The sequence below is a fragment of the Myotis nattereri genome, assembly GCF_964212035.1.
Source record: "Myotis nattereri genome assembly, chromosome: X".
NCBI lineage: Eukaryota > Metazoa > Chordata > Mammalia > Chiroptera > Vespertilionidae > Myotis > Myotis nattereri.
The window spans coordinates 14,426,136-14,447,876 of NC_138078.1; the positions used below are offsets into that span (position 1 = coordinate 14,426,136).

Genomic DNA, 21,741 nt, shown 5'->3' on the forward strand with positions numbered 1-21,741 from the left:
CCTGGAAACTAATGACAATGAAAACACAACAATCCAAAACCTATGGGACACAATGAAAGCAGTCCTGACAGGGAAGTTTATAGCTCTACAGGCCTATCTCAAAAAACAAGAAAAAATGGTAGTAAATCATCTAACTCTACAACTCAAAGAATTAGAAAGACAGCAACAAGAAGACGCCAGAGTGAGCAGAAGGAAGGAGATAATAAAGATTGGAGCAGAAATAAATGACATAGAGACCAAAAAAACAATACAGAAAATCAATGAAACCAAGAGCTGGTTCTTTGAAAGGATAAACAGAATTGACAAACCTCTAGCCAGACTCACCAAGAAGCAAAGAGAGAGGACCCAAATAAACAAAATCAGAAACGATAGAGGCGAAATAACAACAGACCCCACAGAAATACAAATGATTCTTAAAAAATACTATGGACAGCTCTACTCCAGCAAACTAGACAACCTGGAGGAAATGGACAAATTCCTAGAAAAATACAACATTCCAAAACTCAATCAGGAAGAATCTAAAAATCTCAATAGGCCAATAACTGTGGAAGAACCTGAAGCAGTCATCAAAAAGCTTCCAGCAAACAAAAGCCCAGGACCAGACGGCTTCACAGGGGAGTTTTACCAAACATTCAAGGAAGAACTAAAACCTATCCTCCTCAGACTACTACAAAAATTTCAAGAGGAAGGAACACTTCCAAGCTCATTCTATGAAGCCAGCATCACCCTAATACCAAAACCAGGTAAAGACAACACAATGAAAGAGAATTACAGGCCAATATCCCTCATGAACATAGATGCCAAAATCCTCAACAAAATCTTAGCAAATCGGATCCAGCAGTACATCAGAAAGATCATACACCATGACCAAGTAGGATTTATCCCAGGGATGCAAGATTGGTACAATATCCTCAAATCAATAAACGTGATACATCACATAAACAAATTGAAAGAAAAAAACCACATGGTCATATCAATTGATGCAGAAAAAGCATTTGACAAAATCCAACACCCATTTTTGATAAAAACTCTCAGCAAGGCGGGAGTAGAAGGATCATACCTCAACATAATAAAAGCCATATATGACAGGCCTACAGCCAACAAAAAAAGAAAAAAAGAAGAGAAAAGAAATATTTTAGAAAACTAGGAATTTAACCCTGGTGAACAGAAACCTTAAGGGGATTTGACACTGATCCTTACATATACAAGGATACATGGAGAATCAAACCTATTCTGTGCAACTTCAACTTTTGCTGAAGAGAGGAAAATGCCATGAAGATGTAACTGGCAAAAGAAGAAGGATCTAAGGAACCAAAAAAATCCACTATATTTCTTCCTGTGGAAATAATTGATTTATTTTTTTTTTAAAGAAAAAGCAAAACTATGTGGATAAGTTCATGGCTTGCTTCAAATCTGCTCCCAAACTGAGCTAAAATTAGCATGAAGTGAGCAATGGAGGCACCTATGACACCCATGGTGCAGAAACACTCACTCTCAAGGCCCTGTAAAGGCCTATAGGCTCACCCTCTGAGAGTGAGTGTCACTTTAAATTTGCTTCAGAGATACCTGCTTACCTCAGCCTAGTCCCAAGCCTGTGATTGGTCAGGCCATCCCTCTGTGACATCACATTAAATGTTTCCCTAGGTAACAGGTATATACCTACCTATCTACAAGTCAGTATGGTCTGTTTCTCCAGAGCCTGAAGAGAAAGAGACCCGAGGCCACATCTCCCAACTGGCGGTAGGCGATAAGTCTGTACCAATTCTACCATGTAGCAATGGCCTGGGCCCCAAAGCAGAAGTGGGCAGAGCCAAAACTAAGGGATCCCAGGGCTGGCAGGGCCTACAGAGATGGCAGGGGAGGAAGAGGTGGCAGAGGCCAGAGCTGGGGCAGCTCCTCCAGCCACCTGGAGCCTAGGGCTCCTGGCCTCCAAGGCCCTCCTCTTGTTTTCAAAATAAAAAACAGTCTGGTTGGTACAGTGATTGGTCATGGCGGATCAAAAATAAGAGACATTCAGAGTACGACAAACACGAAAATACAGATCTTCCCGGTACGGGGTGATTCCGAAGCAGACGTAAACATTTTTGGCAGCAAGGATATGCAAGCAAAGGCCAAAGCAGCTATAGAGACTATTGTTGAAAGACAAGGAAGCAACCACCAATATTCAGAAGGCACTGCTAATAATGCTGCAGCCCAGCCAGCTGTTGCAAGAGACTTAACCACAGATAACACTGTTAGAGAAGTTCGACCATTGATAGACTGGGATCGAATTAAGGCAAGAGTGACAGACTGGGAGAAAAGACGATGGGAAGACTTAGCACCCATTAAAAAAGACTTTTACATAGAATCCAAAGCAACAAGTTCTCTGTCTCCAATGCAGGCAGACCTTTGGAGGAAGGAACGCTTCAATATAATTTGTGATGATTTGAAAGATGGTGAAAAACGGTCTATCCCCAACCCAACTATTAAATTTGAGGACGCTTTCCAGAATTATCCTGAAATAATGAAAAACATTCAAAAAGCAGGGTTTCAAAAGCCAACGCCAATTCAATCACAGGTGTGGCCAATTGTTCTACAAGGGATAGATCTTGTAGGAGTCGCCCAAACTGGCACAGGCAAAACTTTGTCTTATTTATTGCCTGGGCTTATTCACATCAGTTCTCAACCAACTCCCAGAGAACAGAGGAATGGTCCCGGCATGCTAGTCCTTACACCAACTAGAGAATTAGCTCTCCAGATAGGAAATGAATGTTCTAAGTATGCATATAAAAATCTTAAAAGTATTTGTATATACGGTGGTGGAAGTAGACAACAACAAATAAAAGACGTTGCCAAAGACATAGACATCATTATTGCAACTCCTGGGCGACTGAATGATCTGCAAATGAATAATTTTGTCAACCTTAGAAGCATAACCTACTTAGTCTTAGATGAAGCTGATAAGATGCTAGACATGGGATTTCAACCTCAGATAATGAAGATTTTATTAGATGTGCGCCCAGATCGGCAAACGATTATGACAAGTGCAACTTGGCCAGATGCCATTCGTCGACTTTCACAAACTTATTTGAAAGAGCCTATGATCGTTTATGTTGGTACTCTGGACCTAGTTGCTGTAAATACAGTGAAGCAAAATATAATTGTTACCACAGAAGAAGAAAAACGATCTCTTATAAAAGAATTCCTACACAGCCTGTCACCCAAAGACAAAGTCATCGTGTTTGTCAGTAGAAAAATTGTTGCTGATGAGTTATCCAGCGATTTAAGTGTCCAAGGCCTGTCTGTACAATGCTTGCATGGAAACAGAGAACAGAGTGACCGTGAGCAGGCATTAGATGACTTTAGAAGTGGAAATGTGAAAATACTGATTTCTACTGACTTAGCATCCCGAGGTCTTGATGTTGATGATATCACACATGTGTATAATTATGATTTCCCAAGAAACATTGAAGAATACGTACACAGAGTAGGGCGTACTGGAAGAGCAGGGAAGACTGGCACGTCCATTACTCTTATGACGAAAAATGATTGGAAGACTGCCCCTGAATTGATTAAAATTCTGGAAAGATCAAATCAAAGTATCCCAGAAGCTCTTGTAACAATGGCCAAAAAATACAAGTTAGGTGAACAAAATAGAGACACAGGACACAAATCAAAACTATTTCAACAAAAACCCAAGGAGTTTCATTAAGATCTGCAGTGAAAAGAAGTTGTGCCAGACTACCAGAAGATTCAAGATAAGTTAAAGATATGCAGCGTTCAAGATACTTATTGAAAAGCATTGGAAACATACTGATAGTTGGAAGACAACTGACTATTTAATAATACCACTAAGCTTTCAATATTGTGTGTAAACTCCTTAATAAAGTCAAGTGTTTTGAAAATGACGGAGTGAGAGATTCTGTGGGGGAGATGTAGGGGAAATAGATATTATGTGTTGGTTAAAGTTTAGATTCTATTATAGCCTGCCATGGCCATCTGTGTCTTCTCTAAAAGACTTGGTAGTAGAAAACAATGGCACTTTTCTTGTTTTAAAATAGTTGTACTGAAATGAAACATAGTTTTTATCAAGCTTATCCCAGTTAATATATTCCATTTTCACCCAGTGATCAGTGCCAAAATAATCCCTAAAAATATCTCCAATGTACTTACCTAATTATTTTAATTCATAAGAAAACCAGAGGCCCAGTGCACAAATTTGTGAATGGGTGGGGTCTGGCCAGCCCACCCCAATCGGGGCCATCGAGCCCGGTGGCCGGGAGGGAGGTGTGGAGTGGGGGTGGGACATGGGAGGTTGGCCAGCTGACTTGCCCCTGATGGGCGGGGGCCCGATTGGGAATGGGGCCAGCTGGGAGGAGGGGCCACAGGTGGTTGGCAGGTCGGCCCCGCCCCTGATTGGGGTTCCGGGGGGGGGGGGCCATCAGGGGCAGGGCCAGCTAAGGGGCGGAGCCATAGGTGGTTGGCTGGCTGGCCCCATCCCCTGGTCCAACTACTGGTCAAACTACCAGTCAAGGGGACAATTTGCATATTAGCTTTTTATTATATAGGATAACTGCTAAATCTTCTAGAAGATTCCCAAATTCTATTTTTTCCCCAACAGATGTGACTAGCAGAACAGGGTGCCTGACTCAGTGCAAATCATATTTTCATACAAATTTTGTTACCAAACATTGGTAAAAATGGTCTTGACATTGGAGCTCTCACTTTCTTCACTAGTAAATTCATGTGGTTATATTAACTAGGGGCCCGGTGCAGGAAATTCGTGCACTGGGGATGGTGGGGGGTCCCTTAGCCCAGCATGTGCCCTCTAGCAGTCCATAACCCCTCTCTCCTTCCTGCCAACCTGCTTGCTGCTTCCTACCGCTCCGCTTGCTGCTCCTTAGCGATGACGGGAAGGCCTGGGGTCTGCTGGGTGCCGGGCCTGCGGGTTTGTGTCTCTGATTTTGGTGCTGGGGGTCTCTGATCAGGGCCCCAGCAGCCCCAGCACCAAGGTGGTGGGCCTTGGGGCTGCTGGGTACAGGCCCCCCGCTGTGTGTTTGTGTCTTCTATCAGGCCCACAACAGCCCCAGCAGCCCCAGCACCACCTAAATAACTTAAGGGAAACTATATTTAGTCTTCTTTTAAAAGCAATCTAGTTTAAAAATGAGTTGCAGTTAAGAGAGAACAAAGAACATGGTACCTAAGAGTGAGATAGACAGACAGAGGAGAGGCTGGGCACTGGTCAGGGGCTTACATGCCAACTGTTCTCCACCTGGGAAATGATGTAAAATCGGTTTCTTTAGTTTTCTGCTCCATGGTCTTCTCCAGAGAGTGGAGTGGCATCTGCTCCCTTCTCCCTGGGGCCTGGCTTGGTGGTCGCCTTGGGGTCTGGCTGCGCTCCAGCGGGCATCGCACGGGCCTGCCTGCTCCGCCTGGCCCTGTCCACACGTTGCTTCCTCTGAGTCTTCCTTGGGCGCAGCCCCGGTCCATCACCTCCTCCTGTGTCTCCCACCGCCAGGGCCGATCAGGAGGCCCCCACAGAGTTCAGGTCTGCAAGGAGCTGGTCCTCTGCTTTCAGAACCTGCGGGATCTCCTCTTGCAATTGTTCCCTTCCATGACCTTCCTTCCCTACCCCCGGCATCTTCCCGGAGCACCACATGCCTGCCCTCCAGTAGAAGGCTGTCTTTGTGTGACTTTCAGGGCAGCCTTCAGGGCCTGGTGGCCGCTGCGGCCCTTCCACATTGTGCGATGGGCATAAGGCCCGGCCAGGAAGGCGGGGGGCTCCCCAGCAAGTCCCGCTGCACCAGGCACACGTGTGCCCGCCCTCCAGGCATGGCGGCTCCACACTGTGCTCAGGGCCTGGGAGTTAAGCAGCAGGGTGGTCCTGATGCGCCTGTGGCTGTGGCAGCCAAGCAGAGTTCCAACACGCTGCAGATGGGGGCTGGGGGAGCCCCCTGGGTGGCGGCCCCTGCCAGCAGCTGCAGGAGGCTGGCCTAAGATTTGGACTTCAGCAAGTGGGGCAGGCGGGGCAGCAGCTGGACAGGGGGGCGGCGGTGGAGGTGGGGCAAGGGCAGGGGTGAAGGGCCCCGTGGTAAATCTAGGGGCCTGGGCGCTGGCTCCAGGGCGGGCGCCGCCTCACAGCTCCGCTGATCCCGCTGCCTGGAGGCCTCTCGGCTCCGCTGATGCCAGGGCTCTGAGGCCTCTCGGCTCTGCTGTTCCCGGAGCACTGAGGCCTCTTGGCTCGCTGATCTGGGGCCATGAGGCCTCTCGGCTCCGCTGATCCCGGGGCCCTGAGGCCTCTCAGCTCCCTGATCTGGGGCCATGAGGTCTCTAGGCTCCGCTGGTCCCGGGGCACTGAGGCCTCTCAGCTCCCTGATCTGGGGCCATGAGGTCTCTAGGCTCCGCTGGTCCCGGGACCCTGCGGCCTCTTGGCTCCGCTGATCCCGGGGCCCTGAGGCCTCTCTGCTCCGCTGATCCCGGGGCACTGAGGCCTCTTGGCTCACTGATCCCGGGGCACTGAGGCCTCTCTGATCTGCTGATCTTGGGGCACTGAGGCCTCTCGGCTCCGCTGATCCCGGGACACTGAGGCCTCTTGGCTTCCTGATCTGGGTCCATGAGGTCTCTCGGGTCCGCTGACCCCGGGGCCCTGAGGCCTCGCAGCTGCTACAATTGACCCTAGGGTGACTATAAATGATAAATATAGAGTCTGTTCTGTGCTTCTACGTCTCTGGATCTACTTTGGTCATCAGTTTATTTTGTTTATTAGATTCCACATATGAGTGAGATCGTGGGATACTTGTCTTTCTCTGACTGGCTTGTTTCACTCGGCATGGTTCTCTCCAGGTCCATCCATGAGGTTGCAAATGGAGCAAGATGGCAGCAGTATAGGCAGACACGTCCCAGGTCGTGTCCCGGAGCAAATGGAGTGAGCAGCTGAAACTAGTAACATCCACCCCGAATTGGCGAAATTGCTCAGCTGGTGAGACGGTTTGCAGCCAGGAAGAGCAGAACTCCCCTGGAAAGGTAAAAAAAAACCAGGGATTTGGGCAGGAAAGTTTGCCAGACCTCTGAACCCAGAGAGTCGGAGGGAGACCACGTGGCAGACAGCCGCGTCCCCTGGGACAGGCACAGCCCCTGACAGGGGAAAGGAGAACCGCAGGATTCCTGGCGCCGCTGGCGGGGGAATTGAGAGCTGGGTTCTGTGATCACAGAGGACTGAGCCTAAAGGGGGCAGCCTGAAGAGCTGACCAGACCATGCAGTCCCGGTAAGAGAAGAAGCTTACAGAAACCGAGCCTTCCCCGTTTCCGCGGCCGGCGTTTGTTTGTTTGTTTTCACTGAATCCTGTTCATGGGACATTTCCGATACAGACACTCACCTGTGCTGAAGAGAGGGAGAGTGTGCGGAGGAGTGGAATCTGGGGAGAGACTGAGGAGAGAGGGGGGGCCGGGAGAGGTGGCAGCGAATTGAGTGCTGAGACACCCCCGAGGCCAGGTCTGGGGCAGACATTTTCGCCAGAGAGTGACACTCCTCCCCCCCAGCCCCCAGGCAAGGAGCACAGCCACACCCAGATTCCACCCTGTAGGAGATCAAGGATTAAAATAACCTGGTCAGTCCCTGGGAGTTAACAGGGTCTGGCCTATAGAGGGATTTTCAATCCCAGCAACAACACAGCCCCGGTAACTAACTACTAAGCAGCCATCTCTGGGCAGTGAATCTCCACTGGACAGAGAGGCCCTATAGCCTCAGAGACCAACCCCAGAACACTGCCACCCAGAGGCTGACCCACAAACTTGACTCTTTGCTAAACACAAAATAAGGCAGTCTGGGAAACAAATGCGGCTTGCTTTAAAATAAGGACTGTGGTTTACAACACAGAGGAACAGTGTATAGCAGGGAAACTCAACACTCTCCTGAATACCTGGCAGGTCTAAGGCGAGCCACACTGAAGAATAGAAGAACCGAAGGACCTTCACTACTGCAATTTTTTTTTTCATTTTTCACCTTTTAACTAAGAAAGCAATTTTTTTTCTTTTTTCTTTATTTCATCACCTGATTTTACCCTTTTAATTACTACCTTCTTATTTTTAACCAGTATTATTACTGCTACCATTTTACCATTTTTTTTTAAAGTGCCATTTTATTTTCTCTTCATTTTATTCTGGGATTAGTGTTCTCCATTCTATTTTCATCGTTATATTATTGGTTGTTTCTAGTTTGCATTCATCTCCAGGGAGCTGTTGCTGAAATTTGTTGGGATTAATGGCTGTTCTATAGGAGTATTCTCCTCATATAAAATAAGTCTCCTCCCCTCTTCCACTTCATTCTCTCTTTTCGCTCTTTTTTTTTTCTTTTCTTTTCTTTGCTCGCTTTTATTCCCCCCCCTCCTTTTTCCCAATTTCATTTTTGCACTCCTTTTTTTGGTCCCTACATTTCTTTTCTTTTTTCTCTTTTATCTTTTTCTCTTCCTTCTTCCTTATCCCCTAATTCTCTTAATTCAGGTGGTCACCTTTATTAGGGGTTATTAATATCGTGAATATATTTGTGTATAGTGCCTGGTACGTGGTGCCTTGTTGTGTTGTATTTTGTGCCTTTAAATCAATGCAGCAGATCCAAGCAACAGCAACCTCCTGAGCACCAACACCCTCTGCTGAGGAACAACAGCTATATGTGAAACCTCGCCCCACCAGACAGAAGAGCCTCCACAGCTGTGAACAGCACCCACCAGAGGAGCTGCTGCCAACTGAAGAGCAGAAGCTACCGCAACCGCCTGAAGAGCAACCACAGACCAAGGAGTCACTGCCACCAAGGGAGCAGCCACTGAACGACTCAACGTCTAGATATGTCAGTGAATCAAACATGGGTAGACAAAGAAACCCCCAAAGGAAAGAGAAGGAGGACTCTCCAGAAAAGCAGCTAAGTAATACAGAGGCATGCAACGCGACAGAAAAAGAATTCAGAATAAGGGTCCTAGAGTGCATAAACCGGATGGAGGAAAAAATTGACAACCTCTGCAAGAAGCTAGAAGAAACAGATGAAAAAATCAACAACTAAAGTAAGACCCAAGAAGAAATCAAGAGTGATATAGCTGCAATGAAAAACTCCATTGAAAGTATCAACAGTAGACTAGGAAAAGCGGAGGACCAAATTAGTGAATTAGAAGACAAGGAAGCAAAACACACCCAAACTGAACTGCAATTGGAGAAAAAAATTAAAAGACAGGAGGAGAGCCTAAGGGAGCTTTGGGACAACATGAAATGAAACAACATATGAATGATAGAGGTGCCAGAACAACAGAAGGATGAACAAGGGTTAGAAACCCTATTCGAAGAAATAATATCAGAAAACTTCCCTGAGGTGGGGAAGAAAAAAGTCACACAAGCCCAGAGAGTCCCAAACAAGGTGAACCCGAAAAGACCCACACCAAGACACATCATAATTACCATGGCAAATGTTCAGGACAAAGAGAGAATCTTACAGGCTGCAAGAGAGAGACGGAAAGTTACATACAAGAGATCTCCCATTAGATTATCAAATGATTTCTCAGCAGAAACACATCAGGCCAGAAAAGAATGGACGGAAATTTACAAAGTGATGCAAAGCAAAGGACTGAATCCAAGAATACTCTATCCAGCAAGGCTATCATTCAAACTTGAAGGGGAAATAAGAAGCTTCACAGACAAAAAAAGGCTAAGGGAGTTTATCACCACCAAGCCAGCAATGCAAGGAATGCTAAAGGGACTGGTGTAAAAATAAGAAATAAAAAGCTCAGAAAGAAAACAGCCACACATAAACAGAAATGGCTACAAACAAGTACCTTTCAATAATAACTTTAAACGTAAACGGACTAAATGCTCCAACCAAAAGACATCGATTGGCTGAATGGATAAAAAAACATGACCCATACATCTGCTGTCTACAAGAAACCCACCTCATTAGAAGGGACTCACACAGACTGAAAGTGAAAGGATGGAAAAATATCTTTCAGGCAAATGGAAAGGAAAAGAAAGCTGGGGTAGCAATACTTATATTGGACAAAATAGACCTCAAAGTGAAGGCCATAGCAAGAGATAAGGAAGGCCACTTCATAATACTAAAGGGATCAATACAATAAGAAGATATAACCCTGGTAAAAATATATGCTCCCAATGCAGGAGCACCCAAATTCATAGAAAAACTCCTGGAAGATATCAAAGGAGAGATCGACAACAATACAATCAGAGTAGGGGACATTAATATACCACTGACATCACTGGATAAGTCCTCTAGACAAACAATCAGCAAAGAAACAGCAATCCTAAATGACTCACAGGATCAGATGGACTTAATAGACATCTTCAGAACACTTCACCCCAAAGCCACGGAATATACATTCTACTCAAGTGCACATAAGACATATTCAAAAATAGACCATATGTTGGGTCACAAGCAAAGTATCCCCAAATTCAAGAAGATTGAAATCATAAAAAGCATCTTCTCAGACCACGATGGCATAATATTAGAAATAAACTACAATAAAAACAACCCAAAATACTCAAACACCTTGAAGCTGTATAGCATGGTATTAAATATTGATTGGGTTACCAATGAGATCAAAGAAGAAATTCAAAACATTCTGGAAACTAATGACAATGAAAACACAACAATCCAAAACCTATGGGACACAATGAAAGCAGTCCTGAGAGGGAAGTTTATAGCTCTACAGGCCTATCTCAAAAAACAAGAAGAAATGGTAGTAAATCATCTAACTCTACAACTCAAAGAATTAGAAAGACAGCAACAAGAAGACGCCAGAGTGAGCAGAAGGAAGGAGATAATAAAGATTAGAGCAGTAATAAATGACATAGAGACCAATAAAACAATACAGAAAATCAATGAAACCAAGAGCTGGTTCTTTGAAAGGATAAACAAAAATGACACACCACTAGCCAGACTCACCAAGAAGCAAAGAGAGAGGACCCAAATAAACAAAATCAGAAACGATAGAGGCGAAATAACAACAGACCCCACAGAAATACAAATGATTGTTAAAAAATACTATGGACAGCTCTACTCCAGCAAACTAGACAACCTGGAGGAAATGGACAAATTCCTAGAAAAATACAACATTCCAAAACTCAATCAGGAAGAATCTAAAAATCTCAATAGGCCAATAACTGTGGAAGAAATTGAAGCAGTCATCAAAAAGCTTCCAGCAAACAAAAGCCCAGGACCAGACGGCTTCACAGGGGAGTTTTACCAAAGATTCAAGGAAGAACTAAAACCTATCCTCCTCAGACTACTACAAAAAATTCAAGAGGAAGGAACACTTCCAAGCTCATTCTATGAAGCCAGCATCACCCTAATACCAAAACCAGGTAAAGACAACACAATGAAAGAGAATTACAGGCCAATATCCCTCATGAACATAGATGCCAAAATCCTCAACAAAATCTTAGCAAATCGGATCCAGCAGTACATCAGAAAGATCATACACCATGACCAAGTAGGATTTATCCCAGGGATGCAAGGATGGTACAATATCCTCAAATCAATAAACGTGATACATCACATAAACAAATTGAAAGAAAAAAACCACATGGTCATATCAATTGATGCAGAAAAAGCATTTGACAAAATCCAACACCCATTTTTGATAAAAACTCTCAGCAAGGCGGGAGTAGAAGGATCATACCTCAACATAATAAAAGCCATATATAACAGGCCCACAGCCAACATCATACTCAATGGACAAACACTAACACCATTTCCCCTAAGAACAGGATCAAGACAGGGATGCCCCTCTCACCACTCCTGTTCAACATAGTACTGGAAGTGTTAGCCATTGCAATTAGGCAAGAAGAAGAATAAAAATCATCCAAATTGGAAAAGAGGAAGTAAAACTGTCCTTATTTGCAGACGACATGATATTATACATACAAAACCCTAGAGACTCCATCAAAATACTACTATACTTAATACATGAATTTGGCAATGTAGCAGGATACAAAATTAACCCCAAGAAATATGAGGCATTTCTATACACCAATAGTGAACTTTCAGAAAGAGAGATTTTAAAAACAATCCCGTTTACTATCTCACCAAAAAAATTAAGCTACATAGGAATAAACTTAACTAAAAAGGTAAAAGGCCTCTACTCAGAAAACTACAGGACGTTGAAAAAAGATATAGAGGAACACATAAACAGATGGAAGAACATACCGTGTTCATGGATTGGCAGAATCAACATCATTAAAATGTCCATACTACCCAAAGCAACCTATAAATTCAACGCACTTCCCATTAAAATACCAACAGCATACTTCAGAGATCTAGAACGAACTCTCCAAAAATTCATCTGGAATCAAAAAAGACCCGAAATAGCTGCAGCAATCCTGAAAAAGAACAAAGTAGGTGAGATCTCAATACCATATATCAAGATGTATTACAAAGCCACTGTTCGCAAAACTGCCTGGTACTGGCAGAAGAACAGGCATATAGATCAATGGAATAGAATAGAGAGCCCAGAAATCGGCCCGAACCAATATGCTCAATTCATATTTGACAAAGGAGGCAAGAACATACAATGGAGCCAAGATAGTCTCTTCAATAAATGGTGTTGGGAAAATTGGACAGATATATGCAAGAAAATGAAACTAGACCACCAACATACACCATACACAAAAATAAACTCAAAATGGATAAAGGACTTAAATGTATGACAGGAAACCATAAAAATTCTAGAAGAATCCAAAGGCAACAAAATCTCAGACATATGCCGAAGCAATTTCTTCACTGATATAGCTCCTAGGGCACTTGAAACTAAAGAGAAAATGAACAAATGGGACTACATCAAAATAAAAAGCTTCTGCACAGCAAAAGAAACCATCAACAAAACAACGAGAAAACCCACTGTGTGGGAAAACATATTTGCCAATGTCATATCTGATAAGGGCCTAATCTCCAAAATCTATAGGGAACTCATACAACTTAACAAAAGGAAGATAAACAATACAATCAAAAAATGGGCAAAGGACCTAAATAGACACCTTTCAAAAGAGGACATTCAGAAAGCCAAGAGACATATGAAAACATGCTCAAAGTCACTAATCATCCGAGAGATGCAAATCAAAACAACAATGAGGTACCATCTCACACCTGTCAGACTGGCTATCATCAACAAATCAGCAAACGACAAGTGCTGGAGAGGATGTGGAGAAAAAGGAACACTTGTGCACTGCTGGTGGGAATGCAGACTGGTGCAGCCACTATGGAAGACAGTATGGAGTTTCCTCAAAAAACTGAAAATGGAACTCCCATTTGACCCTGTGATCCCACTTCTAGGAATATATCCCAGGGAAACCAGATACACCAATCAGAAAGGATATATGCACCCCTATGTTCATAGCAGCACAATTCACCATAGCTAAGATCTGGAAACAGCCTAAGTGCCCATCAGTAGATGAATGGATTAGAAAACTGTGGTACATCTACATGATGGAATACTATGCTGCTCTAAAAAGGAAGGAACTCTTACCATTTGCAACGTCATGGATGGAACTGGAGAGCATTATGCTAAGTTTATTAAGCCAGTCAATGAAGGAAAAATACCTCATGATCTTACTCATTCATGGATAATAGAGACCATTATAAACTTATGAACAATAATAGATACAGAGGCAGAGCTGCCTCAAACAGATTGTCAAGCTGCAGCGGGAAGGCCGGGGAGGGTTGGGGGGCTGGAGGTAGGGGGATAAGAGATCAACCAAAGGACTTGTATGCATGCATATAAGCATAACCAATGGACATAAGACACTGGTGGTTAGGGGAGGCTAGGGGACTGTCTAGGGCGGGGGGAAAATGCACACATATGTAATACCCTTTGTAATACTTTAAGCAATAAAAAAATAAATAAATAAAATCTATCATTTGCCAAAAAAAAAAATTAAAACTACAATGAGATACCACCTTACCCCAGTTAGAGTGGCCATTATCAACAAGACAAGCAATAACAAGTGTTGGAGAGGTTGTGGAAAAAAGGAAACCCTCATTCACTGCTGGTGGGAATTTAGACTGGTACAACCACTATGGAAAGAAGTCTGTCAATTCTGCCCAGGGTGGATGCCCACAAGTGAGATTGTGTGTGCTGGCCATTTAAGAGGATGCCTGGGTTGCTAGCAGACTGCTATATCACCTTAGTGGATGAAATCTCTATTGATTTTATCAGTCAAATGTTATGTGGGCTCCTCTTCCTGGCACTAGAACTCTAGGCTGGGGAGCCTGCCATGGGCCTAAGACTCTTAGCTTCTCAGAAGGAACCTTTGCAACTGAGATATCCCTGCAAATTCCCAACCACCACACATGGGTGCAGAGCAGCCCTTTTTTCACCCCTGCCCTTCCTACCAGTCTCCACATGTCTTCTTCTGTGTGTTCTTAGTTATAAGACTTCTGTTCAGCAAGTCTTCAGTTTGTTATTCAGGTTGATTGCTCTATTATTTAGTTGTAATTATAATTTAGTCCTAGGAGGAGGTAAGTGTAACTTCCGCCTACTCCACGAACATCTTGGATTCTCGAGTTGTCTTATTTAAGTCATGACATTTTATTAATTGAACAATTTCAGATTTTACAAAGAATAGGCTTGGAAAATGATGTTATAAATATTATTGCGATTACTGTCCTTTGAAAATGGTCATTAAAATTAATTAGATATAGATGTTGTTCATCAGATGATGTTATGAATTCTTCCAGGAATAGGATAGTTAAAATATGTGATAAAATAAATAATAATTGATATACCAGTCACATGATTCTCTAGATAGTATAAAAATGCTCATATTTTAGATAAATGCCTAAAAAGGATTTTGATAGTTTCTGTGTGATAACTAGAGCTACTAACTGGATATGTATGTAACATCATATATATATATATATATATATATATATATATATATATATATATATACATACATACATACATTTTCATTATAAGAAAAGCAGTTTAATACTGTAGCCTCTAAGGTCTCTTTTCTCTGAAGTTTGCCTTCTCTCAAATATAAGGATGAGGTCCTAGCAGCTATGTTTTTGTTATAGGGCCCTATACCACCAGCCCTCCCACTCAGGATACTTTATTGGACCATGAGTGGAGACCTGATCCACATTAATCCAATCACATTGTCTCTTATAGAGTTATACACTTGGAGCTGAGACAGTGTAGCTCGCTCTAGACTGATATCATGAATGGATGTAATACAAGCCAGAGAGCTGTAGAACCAGCCATTTTCTACCTTGTTCATGGGAAAACAGCAAAAATGTAGTTTGGGGAGAAAGAAGAATGAGGCAGACACACCGAAAGAAACAGTGTTCAAGAACATTTATGTTTCACAGGTGGAGACTCGCAACAAGTGCCTTCTCCATGGAAACACCTCTCAAAACAAAACTACAATGTTTTTGGTAACACATTAACATTTATTATTTGTGAGGGTAACAATTAGGATGAATTAGCCTCATCTCCCCATACCATCTTCTCCTGTTTTTAAAAACCTGATGAGTGTACTGCTAATATTATTTTACCATTGATGCTTGATATGTATATAATTTAGTCTTCATGAAGAAGAAATTAAAATCACCATTAATCTTTTACAACTAACGAAACCAAGATTAGGTCTTTTATATGACTTACCCAAATTCACATTAACTGATTGTGAGTGGCCAAAATGAGACTCATGTGCAGGTCTTTCCGCCTTTTAAGACTTTACCCTTAATTATTATGTTATACTTGAATCTGAGGACAACAAGAAGTATCTTCCAAAAAGGAGGAAAGATCTTTATCCCTTAGCAACAGGAACAGTAAATTCAGCTAACTCTACATATTAGGCATGGTGTTCATAGCTCCGAATGACAGAGTGAACTCTGGAGGAAATAGTGTCCAGGCAGGCTGGATGTTCTCAACAAAACTGGATGTGTGTGTGTGTGTGTGTGTGTGTGTGTGTGTGTGTGTGTGTGTTTACACTGTAGAAGGGAAGAGGAGGAGATTCTTTCCTAGGAGCATAAAATGCTTATTCCCTTTAGTCAAACATCATTTCACATTCTCTTACCCATGAGAGAGTCAAGTTAAAATGGATGTCATATGGCGCTTTCTGGGGAGGCACTGTGAAAGAGTGTGTGTTCTCAGAATAGCCCACAGACAGAACCAAAACATAAACGCCTGGAAGAGATGTAAGAAGGCCACATTTATTGGTTCCAAAGAAAATTAAAACATTTTTGTAAAATAACATATGGGTCCTCACAGGACACAAGCCTAAAACCAATTAGTTCCGGCTTCAAAGGGATTTCGTTGAATATGAGAAATGGGTTCTAATTGAAATTTTAATTAGGACCCCAGAACACATTAGTGTACTTATTACTGAAAGTTCACCACAAATTGCAAGCTTTAAATGATTGGATGGACTTTATTTAAGCTGAGTAAACACTATTGCAGAGATTTTACCCTGTTGGAAGGCCTAGAATGAAACAGAAGTTTGCAGTAGGAGAAGGGACCTGAAGAGTAACATTTACATGTGGTAGAAGAGCAGGACAATGTTTTCACTACTGTATATGTGTTGGGTGAGGCGGGGATGTCATCGGTTACTATAGTTTAGTGGCACTGAACAGCTTCAGCAGTAGTTGGGAAGGGAAATGGAGGAGTCAGCAAAAGGGGAGAGGATCAGTCCTTCCATTTTTTTTTCCAAATAATGATAGATTTTTATTCAATCAATACACCAAGAAACCCTGAATTACCATTTTTCATTAAGGGAAGGGCACTTGGGTTATAGAGAAGGAGGTGGGGAAGAGTAATATTTTGCTGACTTTATTAGTATTCTTTTAGAAAATACTCTCTGCTTTTTTAAAATTGAATTTTCAAGCTCAGGTGGAGAAACAAAGATGGCCCATCAATTTCTCTCTCCTTATTCCCCTTTCTGTGTGAAAAGATTTTTAAAAATTCCTTGTGTTCAAGAGAAGATTCCCATTGCTTTTGGCTATGTATCTCCATTAGGTAGAATCATTCACCCTGAGCCCTCTATGTTGTTGATTGTAAGAAATTCCCTGGTCGGCTACATTTCAAACCTGTCAGAGCCAGTGATGTACTCCAGGTGCAGCCAAGTGTGAATGCTGTTAAATCTATTGGTTCAGATGACCTTGATATTGGGTGTCTTCAAGTTTTCTACTCTGCTGGTTTCTCCTTCTGCTTCTTCCTCTAATTGCTGCTGAGTTTTCAAAAGCTGGGCTTGTTTCATATGCTTCCAATTTGTTATAAAATTACAGCAATTCCCTATAGAATTCTGTGTTTTTAGTGTCCTCATTAAATAAACATCTAGGGGAAGAACTTAATTTGCTTGTTATAGTCAACTTTCATCCTAGAGTACACCTCATTGGAGCCTCTTCTCAATAATGAAAAATTTACTGCCTCAACGCAAGGCACTACATGCCTATTTTTCCAATTTACCAGTTAAGATGCTTTGGGCTGCTGGTAATACAATATTCAGCTAGTAATGACTTAAATCAGTAATTTTTCAACTGGTGTGCTGCAAGAATTTTTAAACATGCAATACTTATTTAGTCAGGGGCACTGACCTGTTTTCCCTTAGATTATCAAATTAAAAAGTGACAACAGCCAACACGACAATAGCCATCTGGTGTGAATGAACCAAAATTATACCTATTTTTTTGTCAGATCATCAAAAAATATATATATTTGGCATGCCACAGAATTTTAGTAATTAGTGTATGTGTGCCATGAGATGACAAAAGCTTGAAAATCAACTGACTTAAAACATAAAGACACTTATTATTTCATATAACACAAATTTCAGAGGTAGGGGATTCCTGATTGTATTCCTTGGGTGTAATATTTATTGAATGTCAGCACCTATGAAAGAATAAGAGGAAAAGGATGGGGAGTAGTCAGAGAATTTGGACCATGGCTCATGTCTGTGAAAGGGGTGGGAAAGGAAGAAAGATTGAGGAGGAGGAGCCTAAGACCACTGAGAGGCTCTGAGAAACCCACAGCCAGCTTATTAGGGAGCGCCACCAAAAATATGGCCCGTAGAGGAGTCCCATGTTGGGCAGAAATGAACAGGCCCTACTGCCCCCCTGTTTTCAGTTATTGGCCGGCACTTCCTAGAAGAGCTTTACCTCCACTCGGATGCTATTATGGATTGCTTGAAGCTGGGGGCTGTCAGCTAATTTTACTCCTTGCAACTGATCAACAGCTCTTTTTAAAAAATTTCTTTATTGATTACGGTATTACATATGTGTCCTTATCCCCCCATAACCCCCCCCCACACACACGCCTTCCACTCATGCCCTCACCCCTCTGGTGTCTGTGTCCATTGGTTAGGCTTATATGCATGCATACAAGTCCTTTGGTTGATCTCTCCCTCTTACCCCCACCCTCCCCTACCTTCCCCCTGAGGTTTGACCGTCTGTTTGATGCTTCTCTGTCTCTGGATCTGTTTTTGTTCATCAGTTTATGTTGTTCATTATAATCCACAAATGAGTGAGATCATGTGATATTTATCTTTCTCTGACTGGCTTATTTCACTTAGCATAATGCTCTTCAGTTCCATCCATGCTGTTGCAAATGGTAAGAGTTCCTTCTTTTTTACCGCAGCATGGTATTCCATTCTTGAACAAAGGTCTGAGTGCCATACCTCTATAGTTGCCACATAGGATTTAATTGAGCAGCACAGTTATGCCACTGGTAACCAGGTGCTTCACAAATTTACATTTGGTCATGCTTAACATGTTGGTATTCTTCTTCAGACTTATTTTCCCGTTTTTATAAATGACTGTGACAACCTCATGCCTTTGCAATTCTGTTATTTTAAACTTTCAGTTTACGATGCCTGCTGCTCCAGTGCAAAAGCAGGAAGAAGAACTTATCCTCACATGCCTCTATTTTTATGGGAGGAAGGTCTTTCTTTAAAGTTTTCAAGCAGAATTTTCTGTCAGTCCCATAGGTCATGTTTCAGTCACATACCTGGTAGCTGCAAGGGAAGCTATGAAAATGATTTTCTGGCCTTTTCAACTTATAATAATAGGAAGTGAGTTATGCTAGCAAATAGGAAGGGGCATAGGAGGAAGGTGGTGGGGTGGCTGATTTGTGGGTAAACCACCAGTGCTTGCCACCCCAAATATTGCTAAGGTGGTACTTCATAAGTTTATTTCCAGGAATTTGGACATTAGAGGTGATAAATTGGTTACTGAATTTATGACTTGTTACACTGGCAGGTCCTTTTGCTTTTCTTCCCCAAATATTCCCATCTCTCCTCCCAACCAAGAATATAAGGCTTTATTGCAGTCTTTCTTCATATCATTTTTTACTTTTCTTTTACTGTTGTTGTGGTTCATCATTTACTAAATGCCCAACAGAAGAGATATTTGGCCATACCTTTAGGCTAATCTTTTAAAAGGGCTTCTAAAATGTCTGATTGCATTAATCCATTATTGTAGTTCTGTCATTTTATTTATTTTATTTTATTTTACTTTAGAGAGAGAGGAAGGGAGAGAGAGAGACATACATGTGAGAGAGAAACATTGGTTAGTTGCCTCTTGTACACACCCAGTTAGGGATTCAAACCTGCAACCTGGGAATGTTACCCTGACTGGGAATCAAACCAGTAACCTTTCAGTGTACCAGACAATATCTCAACCAACTGAGCCACTCCAGCCATTGCAGTTCTGTTATTTTAAACTTTCAGTTTACCATGCCAGCTTCTCCAATGCTAGAGAACTACAGACACTTAAGGCCCAGGGAAAAGAGTAGGAAAAAATTGCCTACTGTGAAAATACCTGTACAGGGTACATTTTTGGTACAAAATGAGGTACACATATGTTTTCCCTAATAATGTCTTCCTCATTTCTCCGATGTTTCTGTATACTCTCCCCTGCTTCTTTACAGAATTTATAATGTTCAGCAATGAGCTCGTCAGCTCTACTATTTACCTACTGTTTGAACTTGGGAAAGCTATGTGACCTCTCTGAGCATTTGTCTCCTGATCTGTAAAATGAGATAAAAATGCTCCCTCATTTGGGTTCCATAGCACTAACAACAAATCATCATTTCCTCCTCTCCCCCATCCACCCTTGCTCATTTATTTATGGCATTAGAAGCTATTTATTAACATGGACAAAATTCATAATATAATCTGTACAAGTGATTGTCTTTCTCCTTTTACTTTTTCATGCAATTATTTGATTCATACTAAAAAAGAAAACAATGTAAATTTTGTAAGTAAAACAAAAAATAACCCACAAATTTTATTTCTGCGCAAAAGTAGATTTCTGTGAGGTTCTGAAATTGGTTTTCTTGACAAAGATAAAACATCCATATCTTAGACTTAGTGTTGATAACATACCATCTCTGGTATTCATGCATAAAATATCATTTACAAAGTAAGAGAGCAACATAATTGATTGTTTTCTCCAATCTCATTCCCCAGAGACAACCATTATTAATGTTATTGTGTAGCATGACAAATTTGTCCCTATGTACTGACAAACATGAATGAGTATATATAGTTATGTGAGGGTTTTTAAGCAAAACTAGAATCATAATCTTCAACAGTATTGCAACATCATTTGTTTCTTTTAACAATATCAACTGGTCATTTTTGACTCTTTATTTTGATATATGAGAGTAAAAAACCCTGACTGTGAAATCCATGCAGTTATAAAAACAAAAAACAAAAACAGAATTGGAGTTTCCATTGGTCAGATGTAAAAGGACAACACATCTCTAATTTGGAAACCATGCCCTATTCTTTTCTTCCTTTTTTAATAACACCTTTATTGAAGTACTAGAGGCCCGGTGCACAAAATTTGTGCACTCGGGGGGGAGGGGGGTCCCTCTCAGCCCGGCCTGTGCCCTCTCGCAGTCTGGGACCCCTCGGGAGATAACAACCTGCTGGCTTAGGCCTGCTCCCGGGTGGCAGAGGGCAGGCCCAATCCCTAGGTGCAGCCCCTGGTCGGGCTCAGAGCAGGGCCAATTGGGGAGTTGGGGCGCCACCCCATCATGCACAGAGCAGGGCAGATTGGGAGGTTGTGATGCCACCCTCAGTCACGCTCAGGGTAGGGCCGATTGGGAGGTTGGGGCAACGTCCCCTGTCACACTCAAGGCAGGGTCGATGGGGAGGTTGCGGCGCCACCCCCTGTCATGCACAGAGCAGGGCCCATCAGGGGGTTGAGAAGCTCCCCCCTGTCACTCACAGAGTATATTGATAGGGGAGTTGGGGCACCTTCCCCTGTCACACACAGAGCAGGGCGGATCAGTGGGTTGGGGCGCCGCCCTCTATCACCCACAGAGCAGGGCCAATCAGGGGATTCGGGCGCCACCACTGTCAAACTCAGGGCAGGGCTGATGGGGAGGTTATGGCTCTACCCCATCACACACAGAGCAGGGCCCGTGGGGGGGGGGGAGTTCCCCCCTATCAGGTACAGAGCAGGGCTGCTCAGGACGTTGTGGCCCTGCCGCCTGTCACACACAGAGCTGCAGGGTGATCAGGGGGTTTGGGCGCTGCCCCCTGTCATGCTGATCCCGGTGCCGGGAGGCATATTACCCTTTTACTATATAGGGTAGAGGCCTGGTGCATGGGTGGGGCCGGCTGGTTTGCCTGAAGGGTGTCCTGGATCAGGGTGGGGGTCCCCACTGGGGTGTCTGGCCAGTCTGGGTGAGGGGCTGAGGGCTGTTTTCAGGCTGGGGGTGACTGAAGCTCGCAGCCGCTCCTTTTTTTCTTTTTTTTTTCTTT

The 21,741-nt window shown here is 42.9% G+C and overlaps 1 protein-coding gene and 1 long non-coding RNA gene across 2 annotated transcripts in view; one reads left to right on the forward strand and one right to left on the reverse strand.

Moving 5' to 3' along the window:
• Positions 1–21,741, reverse strand: part of LOC308511258 — an 808,460-nt gene that overhangs the window by 484,087 nt on the left and 302,632 nt on the right. The window lies entirely within an intron of this gene.
• Positions 1,778–3,691, forward strand: LOC308511190 (putative ATP-dependent RNA helicase DDX53; the record flags this gene model as incomplete). Its single annotated transcript, XM_081081209.1, has 1 exon — positions 1,778–3,691. One exon carries the CDS (start codon positions 1,778–1,780, stop codon positions 3,689–3,691), a length of 1,914 nt encoding a protein of 637 aa, XP_080937335.1.